Source organism: Apus apus, chromosome 4 (genome assembly GCF_020740795.1).
Source record: "Apus apus isolate bApuApu2 chromosome 4, bApuApu2.pri.cur, whole genome shotgun sequence".
Taxonomy (NCBI): domain Eukaryota; kingdom Metazoa; phylum Chordata; class Aves; order Apodiformes; family Apodidae; genus Apus; species Apus apus.
The window spans coordinates 61,178,040-61,191,585 of NC_067285.1; the positions used below are offsets into that span (position 1 = coordinate 61,178,040).

The 13,546-nt window shown below is 39.5% G+C and overlaps 1 protein-coding gene across 5 annotated transcripts in view; it reads right to left on the reverse strand.

Annotated features, from left to right (window-relative positions):
* Window positions 1-1,053: 1,053 nt before the first annotated feature.
* The window catches only part of EGF (epidermal growth factor), a 62,732-nt gene continuing 50,239 nt past the window's right edge, over window positions 1,054-13,546 (reverse strand). For 3 of the 5 annotated variants that reach the window (XM_051619014.1, XM_051619012.1, XM_051619011.1), the window contains 3 exons: window positions 9,393-9,495; window positions 5,845-5,947; window positions 1,054-4,349 (listed from right to left, as the gene is read on the reverse strand). In XM_051619014.1, the coding sequence (XP_051474974.1) occupies window positions 4,126-4,349; window positions 5,845-5,947; window positions 9,393-9,495 (430 nt within the window). In that variant the 3' untranslated portion in view covers window positions 1,054-4,125. Of the gene's footprint in view, window positions 4,350-4,369; window positions 4,448-5,844; window positions 5,948-9,392; window positions 9,512-13,546 lie in introns of those variants that run through there. The other 2 variants (XM_051619015.1, XM_051619016.1) reach the window with 2 other exon arrangements.

A 13,546-nucleotide genomic window follows, 5' to 3' on the forward strand; every position in this document is an offset into this window, starting at 1 on the left:
CCACAACATTTGTTAACAAGGCAGAGACTTCCCTCATCCTATTATGAATTTCATTTTTTTTTACTTTTTTCCTGGAAATTTCTCTAGAAATATTTTCATCCTGAAAGAGATTGCCAGGATGGAAAATTTTTGCCAGAATAGATAAACTTCTGCAAAGCTACAAATGACTGCAAAAGGGACTTAAAATGAGATGTGTCATGCATTTCTATGACTAGGAACTACTGCATTGCCTATGTTCATTATGAATAAGCATGAATCATTCCTCACTTGTTTACAATGAAAATACAGCTTTAGAGAATTGAAATGTCAATTTCAATAAAATCAGGATTTACTAAGCTAAACTATTTCATTTTCTCCCTTGCTCTTTAGAATTGCTCAATAGTTTTCTCGCTTTGGACTTGTCAAACTTTCCCCCCTTATGTTTCTGAATTTCTCTTTTACAGCTTAGTATAACACATTAATTTCATTTTAAAAAATCAGAGTATACCATTAGGATTTGAAATCAATACTAAGTCAGCTACATACCCAGAAAGTCTAAGAATTCGCTGACTTAGAAGGGAGGAAGGGGTGTTTGTATACCTGAAAAAACTTTCACACAAAAAACAGGATCCTCCAGGATTGGAACAGTTGACTTCAACTGATCTCCATGTAAAGCCTTAGAATAACATCTTGGAGATCAGTTTGAAAACATATTTTGAAGGCATGGATATTTTTCTAGGCAAACAGGTAGCAACATTCATAACAGCCATTTAAACATGCACAAAAAGGAATAGAAGGCTTCTCCTGGTTTACGGGAATATGTAACGAAAATAACACATGAAAACTTACCCTTCTCAAGATGGGATCTACCTATGAGCTGCAGAAGATAATCCTCATTATGTGGTGAAATCCTCATATAGTGGTGAAAGAAAAACTCATGGTATCTGCACGTGTTGCACTAACACATTATACACTGCAGCTGTATGAAACCGATGGAGCTATCAACAAACAACATTGGTTAACCAAAGCCGGAATTTTTCATTCTTTTTTTTAAAAACAAGAGGGACACCAGGGATCTTTTTAAATTTTATTTTATAAACCAATAGCTTTATAAACATACAAATAAATCAAATATATTATATTTGCATTGAAATACCATCTCAAGGTTTGACGCTAAAGATTATTCTGAGTTTAGAGTTGAGTTTAGGAAACATTTAAAGTTCAAAACACCCTAATTACAAGAACATATCAGCCTGATTTTCCTATCTTGTTCTGTAAAGAACACTATCAAATTTAAACTTAGATCCTTAGACTGAAGGAAAGCAAAATAAACAATACATGGGTTAGAATATGAAACTAATTTGTATGGAGTCCAAAACACCTTTGTTTAGACAAGATTATTTATTTGCTTTGTGCAGGGAAAGTTCCAACTAAATGTTGACTGTCATACACACAACACCTTGATTTAATCACATAAACATACTTCACCAGAGCTAATCTAAGACCTGGGATCAAAGTCATTTTACTGTCCAGCTCTCACGGAAATAAAATGCTTTACTGAATCAGGGCCTTTATAGCTGCCTCTCTTCCCATCAAAATACACAAATCAGTGATGAATTGTGAAAGACCAGGGAATCCTAACAAGTTGCTTTTCACAATGTTAATGAAATGAAACTATGCTGAACTTAAAATCTACCAAATATGAATGGTTTAACCCAGTAGTTGCCCTCTCCTGAACACAGTTTAGTATGCCAACTCTCCTTATTACTTGCTTCCATGGAAGCACCCTTGTTGCCATTCACAAAAGAAAACGTGTCTACATTGCTACTGGTTCCAACTAATCTCTGGAAAAGCCTATTTTACAAGTTTATTCTGAATTTAGAACTGATGTGATTAGGAAATAGACTTAGCAGTTCAAAACCACTAGTAAAAATCACTTTAGCAGGCTAACAAGCAAGTGACAACTCTCTACACAACAGAGCATTATATTTATTGTAATTCAGACACCTTGGGCTCACTGTTTTTACTGTTTACACCAACATAAATCAGAACTGACTTCACAAAGTCACTCAAGTGTATAACTGTTTTGGACAAGGGGTAAGAGCCTTTCAGTACTCTTTCACATCATTGGCCTGCAGACCTGGTAATCAAAGTACTACCTCCCATACCTTTTTGGCAGATTTCTAAATAAGAAAAAACAAAACAAACAAACAAAAACAAGCAAGCAATCAAACAAAAACACCTAACAAAAAGCAGAATGGTAAACACATAAATTAATTACATTTGCCATTGTTACCCAGCCAATAAATTACACAAAACACTAGTGCTGTGCACTGTAGCAGAGTTTAAAGGTGTCTGATAGTTATAGTAATAGGATTCAAAGACAGAGGACTGAAAGATCTGCTACAACTAAAACTTCATTAGTAAGATAGCTGATTTCCAGATATTATAGAATTACAGAATGGTTTGGGTTGGAAGGGACCTTAAAGATCATCTAGTTCCAACTCCCCTGCCATGGTCAGAGACACTCAAAGCCTTGTCCAGGCTGGCCTTGAACACTTCCAGGCAGAAGGCATCCACACCTTCTCTAGGTAACCTCTTCCAGTGTCTCACCACCCTCATAGGCACCTTTGACTTCCAGAAATAAAGTTGGAGCACACTCATCTCCATACCAGTGTGTACATTATCAGCCCAAGACCTACACACAAGGTTTCTTCTGTAAGAGGTCACAACATGTCAAAAAGGTATGCCAGCACCAAAGGAAGTTTCTGGGTGAATTTTCAAGCACTTTTCCTCAGTAACAAGAGCAAGATCTCATTTTCTATTTTCTTTCCTTACAGGCATTCAGAAAACTAACAATTATCTCTACAAGCTAATCAAGTTGTCATTCTGGAACAACAAAAAAAAAAATCAGGTGACGCTCTGTGGATAAAAATTATACTGATATCTTCCAAAACCTTCAGAAAACTGCCTTAGGGAGTCAAGACCAGTGGTGAAAATCACTTGAGATGATAAAAAACTAAGCTATAACTCTGTATAAAACACAGCTTTATAAATGAGTTAATTCTTAGTAAATGGAAGGGAACTGTAGCTGTTAGAAAGCTAGTTACTAGGAAAAAAAAAAAAAAAAAAAAAAGGTGTTGCTTTCCAATTGATCCCATGGATTTTATCAGGCCACACCAATCAGTTACTTAGAAGACAGTCCAAACTGAGGGGTGTTTTTGTTTGTCCCACTCCTGTACTTTTGGAGCAGCAATTGGCTGGACTTCCTTCCCCACACTAAGTCCTGGACGAGGTTTTGCTGCCAGACACACTTCTGTGAGGCAAGACCAACTCCAGCACAGCTTCCTTGTAGGATTGAAAGGAGACTCAGGCCCATTGCCTCAGTCCTGAAACAATCCTGTAATGCTCTGAAGGACCAGTGCAGACTGGAAAATTTAGCAGAAGAATCACCTTTCTCCTCAAATGTTACCTCTCACTTAATAGATGTGAGAATCATTAATACCATATGCTCACAAACAATCCTCCAGCCTCCCAGCTGTGAGAAATGCAAGACCCAACTTGGTGCTCACTCACAGAAGCAGATATAAGATTATCTCTGGTGAAGTCCAAGAAGATACACCGGTCTGATAGCTGCACTAGGCAGAGGCTTGGAGTGTCCATGAACAATATTTTAACAAAAACATTGGGTTTTTAACTCATTTTCCTGCACCATCTTCTCATTCCAGTTTCTCTGCAGCTGTTGCTTGTGGCTTATTTTCTAGGCAGTTTTCTGGACTCCATGTGTGCATGTGTAAAGACCACTACTTGCAATAAACGTGATTAGAAAATACTGATCTCTGACAAATTACCCACTAGTCTGTTTTCCCCTCAGTGTCCTTTAAACAGGCAGTTAATGAAGTTAGCAGCAGTGACCCTTAACTTGATACTTATAGAGTACTAATTGCCAATACATTGCTCACAGTAATTCTTCCAAGCAGAGATGACAGAGAAGTAGTAGCAAGGACTTCTCTGTTCTGTTTTGATCTGTGTTTTTTTCTAAAGCAGATTTTAATGCAAAAATGAGGGTCACTTCAGTGTTTCACAAGTTCCCATTCTCTACTGACTTCATTCTTCCTCCTTTCTCTACTCAAACCTAGGCTGCTTCTAGTCTGGCTGCATCAGCAGGTTGGCTGGGACATGCTCACAGGGATCTCTTTCCAGCAGAGGCTTGAGGTGGGTGCTCCAGGGAGCCTGGGGAGATCCCTTCACTGCTCCCGTGGGCTGACACAGTTTCTCACCAACAGGAACCTCCTGTTGAGAGCCTTGTTCTTTCTCCTCTTCCACCAAAGTCTCTGATGCTTTGTTGTATGTTATAGGCTCTTCTTCCACTGGAGAAAATGGATATGTATTACAGAAAGCTATGTAACAAGCTTCAACTAATAACTAATCTAAAAAGAAAGTTAACGGCAGCTTTGAGAGAGGAAAGCTGTGAAAGGAAACACAGAATCAAGTTCAGAAAATTACAAAACCAATTCATACCAAAAGAACCAAAAAATGAGGCAAAGTCAAGAACTTGCTTCAGAATTTGAGAAATTACTTGTCCTAGGCAAATTTCATGGCTTTCTGTTTTAATATACAAGAACAAGAAAAGGCATGCCTGTGATAGGATGACCACCCTGCTCCAAGGTAAAAAGATTCACTGGTGCAGTACAAGAACTTTCTTTAACATGTTAGAAAAGATATCAAATTATTTCCCAGTCTTTTTTCTAAAATGGTTGAACCGCTTTTGCTAAAATTTTCAAATAGGAAAAAAATTAGACACCTGCGATAAGAAATTTCTGCTCCAATAGCTGTATCTGATAAAAACTATAAATGAAAACAGAGCCTCCTAATGGGAAACATCAGCCTTCCTTCAATGGATGATACCATTCTACATATGTTCACAATATTTGTCCAACAAAGTAAATGTGAGGCACATTTCCTGCTGATGAATAAAGTGACTTCCTAACATATATCTATGGACAGAATGGGCAAGTTAAAAAATCTTGCAAGATGCCTGCCCTTCGAGGATCCTCAGACACTTGGGGTTTGCATATTTCTAAAGAACCGATGCAAACTGGGTTCTCTAGCAACTTCTGTAGTTAGGAGGTATGGATGGTAAATAAGTTATATTATTAAGGATATCAGTCTTTCCCCATTATTTCTCATCATCTGAACAATCAGGAGATTGAGTTGCCATCTGTAAGGCAGCATTTCCTAAAACTCAGTGGTCCAGATGGTAATCTGTGGGCCATGGAAGCCTACTGTGTGTGTCTCTGCCACCTGCTGCCTTTCCACCAGGGACGGGAGGCACATCTCCCTCACTCATCTCATCTCTGTTTAAGTTCCAATCACCTCCCAATCAGCCAAACACCTTGTTTAACACAAAAAGAAGAACCTGCAGTTGCTGCTGCAGGGTGAAAGATTTCTGGGGAGACCTGTACTACTCACATCATATCAGTTATCCTGCCTGAATAAACAAGGACTGTCAAAGTGTATCCTTGTATAGATATATATTCCCCATCATTATGATGGGCATTACTCTCTTGCTATGAAAAAAACCTGTGAGGTTCAATATAAATGCAAAAATATTATATTATTACTATCGTGAGAAGCATCTGGCTTCTTATGAGTGTGAAAAAACTGTAGCAGTGTAATTTCTCATGAATAATCTGCAAAGTGAATTACTGAATAGTCTCTTCCCAGCAATATAAACATGGCTTCTGCTGTGCACAGCAGCAGTGAACAGGCCAGAAACATAATTTTGATTTCTCCTCTATCAGCTGCTGCTCCTGCTGGTACAAAGGTGAGGAGAGATCTAGTAAGGAAGGAAATCCTACTCACCATATTCCAAAGGACAGGCAGGATGAGGATCTGTTGTCTCACACTCAATTAGATCAGCCACTTTATTCTCCAGAGAACTGTCACACTCCTTAACAACCACAAGCTGGAAATACACGCAATATGCACAACATATACAGACCCTAAATTAATATAAAACAAACTGGTTTTCTGAAACCCAAGAGGCAAACTAGAAGAGCCACACACTCCAACCACAGCAGGGGGAAAAAGGTCATCCTGACTTCTGGGATGACCCTTCCCCTGCAGATAATTAAACATCTGAGTTGATGACAGCCTTGGTCTTTCTTTGGAAAGTGTGCGGTCCCAGTCTAGTAAAGAACTACCTAATCTCTTGCCTTGCAAATCAGCCTTTCCAGATGCAAGAACAGAAGTACATTAAAATCAACCCGCTCTATGGTACTGAGGGCCACTTTTAAAGTATTATAGAAACCCACAACCAGACAGCAGGAAACCCTGTCAGGCATAGGGAAGGAAGCAAGCCTCCCTTTCCAGCTCTTAGCACTACCTGGCTACCTGGGGTGTCCAATTCCATCATCCCATGGTGACAGTCAAAGTGACACCTCAGAAGCAGAAGATGGGACCCCCTGAGGGAACATGCTGAAAAAACAACAGGGGAAAGAGAAAAAACAGGGGTAGAGGAAAGAAATGTGAAGCACTGTGCTGAAACAGTATAGAGGGAAAGAGGAACATCCACTCAAGGGGGGAATGTCTGAAAAGCACAGACAGGGAAGAAGAGAAAATATCTCTAAATAAGATGTTCCAACTGAAGGACTGACAGATTCAGTCCAGGTGGATAATTGGTGGATAGATTACAGATATAGCAGGTGTGACTAGGCATTGGTTCATTACATAAAATCTGTAGGCTTACAGCTGCTAACACACATCTGACAGACCCCCCCGAAGGAGATTCAGCTACACAGAGGTCTGCAAAATATCTTTGACTGTGCAAAGCAGTACACTTTCTGGATGAAAAGTCTTAGAACAGCATCAAGATCGAGGCATATGCAGAAGTTCACCAAGGCTTAACATATCCCCAGGTCAAACCTTGCCTAGCTATGGAACCACAATACAGATGTGAAAAAGTAACCAGGCATACCCTCAGCTAAATGTAGTCTCACCTGGCAGAATAGAAGGGAAAAGTGAATGACACTTGGATAATTTATAGGTATAGTTTCAGTATCACAATACATGGCATTTGATACGGGCGATAGCGTAAAATCTTGTTATCCTCTACATTAACATAAATGGCCAAGAACAAGAAAGTCTTTGCACTTCCTTCTCCCCAGCTTCACAAATGAGCAGTAGCACTGTGGGCTACAAAAATAAGTTAATTTCTTGAGCTCTCTACAGTTACTGCATACACACCATCCAGGTCCCATACAAAGTTCTTTATCAGGATTATTAATGCTCTGTATATCAATAGCACCCAAAAATCTATTCCAGTGTTTTATGGGCTGAGGAGCTGTAGAGTTTTCTGCCCCCAGTGTAGTGATTTTTTTTATTTTTTTTTCCCCATAAAGCTCCCCGGTAATCCACTTTAAGTGAACAGTAGAAACAGACAACTTCCTGCTGCTTTTTGGCAACTAGAGTTTCTAAACCGAGTGCATGCATGCATGAAGCCCCAGACAACTTAACATTCAATGGCTACATCAGCACAGAGAAAATCACATGCATGAAACCACAGGATTCTATTACTGTGTAAGCAGCAATAATTAGGAAAGGGTCAGTGATTTCCTCTTCCAGCCTGCAACAAGCTATTTGCAATAAATTACTTTATTAATGTACTTGACGTCTCCCAGTACAAGAATACATGGTGAAATTTAAAACGAGTGTGTAATAGATGAGTAGGTTGGATTTGTTTTTGTTGATTCAGTCAATTGCTTAGCTGTCTAATTACTCCTATATACAGCAAAAATGTCACTGACTGCTAGCATTAACTGTGGGGACAACAGCAGGTGGGGACAGAGCTGATGAGCTGCAGGCCTCCTAGAGCACAGCTCCCAGGCAACAAGCTACTCTCAGTCCCAACAAATGTCCCCAACCTCATATATTTTGCAAGCTGCGGGTTTTGCCTCTGCTGCAATCAAATAGTGACACTCGCAATTCAGCACATTTACTGTCCAGTACGTGGTAAAACAAAGTGTTGGCAATAAATGGTCCACAAGAGTATGCGGAGGACTAGCTAAGGAACAATATGTCGTAACCAGGGTCAAGTCAGCTCTGTGCTCCCAACATAAGCTTAACAGTGTGTTTCAGTGACTACCTACTCACAGATCCTGCCAGACACTCAGTCTAAAACATTTGTGAGGCCTTCTCCACATTGATTAAAAATCCTTGCATTTGCACTCTAAATATTCCATGATATTCAACCCCTCAAACAGGCCTCCAAGTAGAATAAACTCATCTTTTTCTGGACTCAAAGATTTGGAGCACAGTCAAACTGCAGGCCATTTAAAGGCAAATTATTTTCTGACCATGACTATTACATACACAATTCTTGTCCTCTTCCAGCTTTAGCTGGGTGTGGAAAGCTTTAAAACATTGCAGTGATACCTATACCAGACAAACATGTGCAGTTACCCCAGCAAAAACATACGCACTTCACTAGAGTTTATTACCAATCCCATGCAAGTATAAGCTCCTGCAGCAGTCTTTTCCACTGGCATAACTGCTTATTTTGAAGAGTGTATCCTGCTTAGCTAGCATGGTGCTACCTGGGAAAATTTGGTGATACCTGCATGAGAGCAATTTATTCAAAGCTGAATGATGCTTGTGTCCAGACAAGCTCTCCAGTTAAGCCATGCCACTCTGAGAAAGGAGTCTCAGCCTGGGCACAGAAGTAGCCACAGATGCCAATTATAACACTTTTGCCAACTCCAAGTTTCGATTGCTATCACCCAGCAGTGTCATGTTGCTTTAATCCCAGCGAGAATCAGGTCCTTAGATCACATCTTAAGGGATGCAACTTCAAAAATGACAACAGAAACAGACCAATACAACCAGATCATGATGACAATTCTACCTACAACAGTGCAAAATTTGTATTTTATATTCTCTCCCAAACTGCCGGATAATGTCTTGGTTGTTTCCCTTACAAGGCAGCAGCTTCTAATAGAAGACATTGAATTTCATCAACCCTCAAAATAAAGTTCAACATCTCATGTAGCACACATAATACTTGGCTTCCAAGAAGCCTGTTTTACGGAGGGCATATTTTCCTGTGAGAATAACTCTGTGATATGCCATGTCATCACATTGCCATTTCCTTAATTTAGAACACAGTTCCCCAACTGTTGTGTTCAAAGCTAACAATAACACTGGCTAATGGTTGCAATACATCCAGGCAGCTGTGAACTTTGAGGGATAACAATGAGGTAAGATGAACTAGGGTTCACAGCGAAGCACTTGATGACTCTAGCAGTTATTTAATATATTTAAGATGTGAATTATTTGATGGATAATCTCAAGTGGATCCCTAACACTCTTTGATCCTTCCTGCTCCCCTCTCCACTCCACATTAATATAGTTACCTGAGACTTGTTGCTAGTAGGTGTCGCATTCTCCTTGTCAGCGCGGCTGCTGCCATCTCTTATCGCTTCAGCATAGAGGCTCTTCTTATACAAGCTTTGACTTCTGCAACAGAAAAAAGCTGAAACAAATTATTTTGCTTTGGGAGGAACAGATGCTGCTTTCTTTCACACATTATTCTATAGGTTTTTACAGAAGGGGCATACTTTTGGTTTGTTCTTTCATTGGTTTGAAAGGGTGTATTGCTGTAAATTACTGCACAGTGGTTAAAAAAAACAGCTTGTTAGAAACAGTCAGTGAGAAGTGAACAAATGTTTGTTTTAATGTCCCATCCATAAAAGATCATTCATTAAAATAATATGCCTCATAATTTTAACTTCCCCCTTCCATTTTCTTATATTATTCTATTTATAATAGATTCCTCTTGTATTTAGATTTCAGCCAATACAACAAACGGGGTTTGTGGGTGAAGCTCAGAAATAAAAATCTGACTGTATTTTTGTACACCATTGATAGTTACAATTAGGAAAGTCATTTCTGCATTCTTCTGCATAATTTATGAAAAACAATGATTTCATAAATTACTATGAAACAAACAAACTGAAAGCCTCAAAAAGCTTGGAACTAAGACATTTCTATGAAAAAGCATGACCAACAGAATTAGCTCAAGGGGAAACAAAGCCAAGAGTACAGCCTGAAGCTGGAAAAGGATACCAAAAAATCAGCTCTAAGTGGTTTGTCTGTTTGAGATCCAAATCAGTACATCTTTCCTGACTTTAAATACACGTTTTTTCTCCTCCAAGACATCAGCTAAAAAAAATTAATGTTATACTCTTCAAATTTCAGAAGTCTCAAAATATAACATCCTTTTCACTTGATCAATTTTAAATGAAATTGAATAGGTGCATACTAAAGAAAATGGGGATTTTCCTTTTATTTTTGCATCACATCCATATACAACTGGGAAAGTGCATATGCCATAATGATGAAAGCTTTCTCTCTTCATGAAAATACAATCTAAATAAAAGTTGGGTTTTGCTAGAAGGGAGGAAGACCTGTCTCCACCATGGATTTTCTCCCCAGATTCCCTATAACATGTTCCTGTGTATTCAAACATAAAAAAAAAAAAAAAATAGAAGTAATTGTCAAAGAGGTTTCAAATCTGAGGGTATACCCACAGAGTAGAATGCTGAGAAATAAGGTAAATTAGTCCATTTTTACTTTGTCTGACACTGTGGCAAGGCTGCTATTAATGTTTTGACACCTAGATGTGCCCATTCTGCATTTCAGCTCACAGTGCTTACAAAACTCAATCCTGTTACTCAAGACTTGCAAAATCCATTGCACAGGCGCAGTCCTCAGCGGGATGCCCCACTCAAGAGGAGCTCTAATTCTACATCTTACTTTACAGCATGCAGAGTAACAGATGCCAGATGGACTTGGCAGCCACAGGAGGTCTTTGTGTGCCACTGAGCATGAGCAGGCAAGGCAGTGAAATCTACTTGACTGAGCATGGGCAAGAGGCCAAGAATTTCTGAATCCTAATATTAGTCCTACTGTAGATTTTTGTGTGGCCTTGGCCAGTTGAGGTGGAGGAACTGTGGGTGTTAAATATGTGATTTAGATTTTTTTTTTCTTTGTTTCCTTGCTCCTTAAGGAAGATAGGAAACTTGGCATACTACATAGTCAGATTATATAAACCTAATATTATGAAAAACACAATGCTGTTCAGAAGACTACAGTCATTGAACAAAACAATCCAGACTTTAGTTTACTTGGCCTCCACATATTTTTTAAACTGGCAGGTGTAGATTTCTGGTTTATTTTCCTCCAATTAAAAGGAGACAGGCATCTCCATTTTACAGGACTATTACAGACTTAATTCGTACATTTCAAAATACAATAGATTATGTGAAAAAGCAGTGTAGCAATTTCAACTCAAATACTGGATTCCACACTCCAGTTACATAAAGATTATAGGTCAGTGGTTTCATTTTGATCTAGTTAGGCTAGTAATCACTCCAGTATAAAATCAGTCAAGTGTGTAATTGAAAACTTATTCTGAAGGTAAATATTTATATTGATCAAAAGCTTTTGACAAGAAAGAAAGGTAAATCAGGAAGAAATGACAGAAAAGAGAGGAAAGGAAGAGAATTAATGTCTTCACACCTTAAAACCAACGACATTCTTGCTATTTTTCCTGACAGTTTATATAATATAATGGGAAATATAAGAATCTCACAACTTGTCTATTCTGTATGTATCATTCCAGTGATAAGCTTCTGAATCCCAGCTCATGAAAACAGACCTGACTGCCCTTAGCTTTAACTCTGGATCTCTATCATTAGTTCATAGAAAATTAGAAATACGGAGCTTCTCTACTTTTTTGGACTCAATATGGTAGGAACCATTAAATAAGAATGGAAAATACTAGCTTCCATAGCTAACTTTTTTTGTATCTTAATTTTTTATGCCTAGGAGAGCCTAATTATAGAATTAAGCCAAACCACAAACAAAACACCTGCACATGGAGAGCAGGTCAGAATGCAGCAGGAGACTCTTGATTTCACTGCTGTCTGGCTTTTTGTTTGTTTACTTTTAAATATACACATGTGTTTAAACAAGAGCCTCTAAGAGGAGTTATCTGCCAAGGTCATGTCCAAAATACACTAACTTATTAAGTGCTGAATACTTTCCAGTCCAAGGGACATTGACAACATTTAATTTCACATCAAACTGGGTTCTTAAATAGTGACTGTAGGGATTATTTTTGCAAGAACCCCAAACCTGGACAATTCATTACAGCCGTGGAAAATGCCAGAGAGTACTTTTGCAGCAGATGTGCCTTAGGCTCACATCCCTGATTTTACTTTTTCTGCTGCCAAGAAAACTGCTTTCAAGTTCATTGCTGGAGGCATCACTGTGGAAGTTTGTTACTGGAAGGTTAGTACCACGCTTTTCTCAATGGCATAGAAAATTTCAGGTGCTGCTCTATACTGAAAGGGAAGCAAAACCAAACTAATAGGATAACTAGTACAGAAGAGCCAAATTCTGCCATTAAAGTTTCAGACATCTCGATAGATGGGCCAAGGCCAACTGTGTAAGGTGGAACAAGGCCAAGTGCTTGATCCCGCACTTTGGTCACAACAATCCCATGCACCGCTACAGGCTTGGAGCAGAGTGGCTGGAAAGCTGCCCAGAAGAAAAGGACCTGGGGGTGTTGATCAAGAACCAGCTGAACATGAGTCAGCAGTGTGCCTAAGTGGCCAACAGCATCCTGGCTTGTATCAGAAACAGTGTGGCCAGCAGGAGCAGGACAGTGACTGTCCCCCTGCACTTAGGCACTGGTGAGGCTGTACTGTGCTCAGCTCTGGGCCCTCACTACAAGAAGGACATCAAGGTGCTGGAGCATGCCCAAAGAAGGTCAATGAAGCTGGTGAAAGGTCTGGAGAAGAAGTCTAACAAAGAGCAACTGAGGGAACTGGGATTGTTTAGTCTGAAGAAAAGGAAGCTGAGGGGAGACCTAATAGCTCTCTACAACTACCTGACAGGAGGTTGTAGCAAGGTGGGGTTTGGGTCTTGTCTCCCCAATAACCAGTGATAGGATGAGAGGAAATGGCCTCAAGTTGCACCAGGGGAGGATTAGATTGGATATTAGGAACAATTTTTTTACTGAAAGAGTGGTCAAACATTGGAACAGGCCGCCCAGGTAGCTGGTGTAGTCACCATCCCTGGAGATATTTAAAAGATGTGTAGATGTCGTGCTTAGCAACATGGTTTATTTGGCAAGATGGTGTTGGGTTGACAGTTGGACTTGATGACCTTAGAAATCCCTTCCAACCTTAACGATTCTATCATCTAGAGCTCTTGAGAAAACACAAGAGAGAAAGAAATAGCTCCTGAACACTCTCATCAGTACTAATTGTGGCTTCTCTTCAGACCTAAAAAGGTCTGTTCCCCCCAGGCACATCACTCACTAAAGCCCATGTGAGTAGTGCAGGCAAGGGCATGACAGAACTTTCTGAATTATTCATAGATCCAATTACTGAAAAGCAAAAGAGAAGCAAGGAAGATATGGCAGGTTTCACCAGCTGAGGAACAGCTCATGTTCTTCACCATGACCCAGCTGTGAAAGTCAGCAGCACCACAGTCCCAG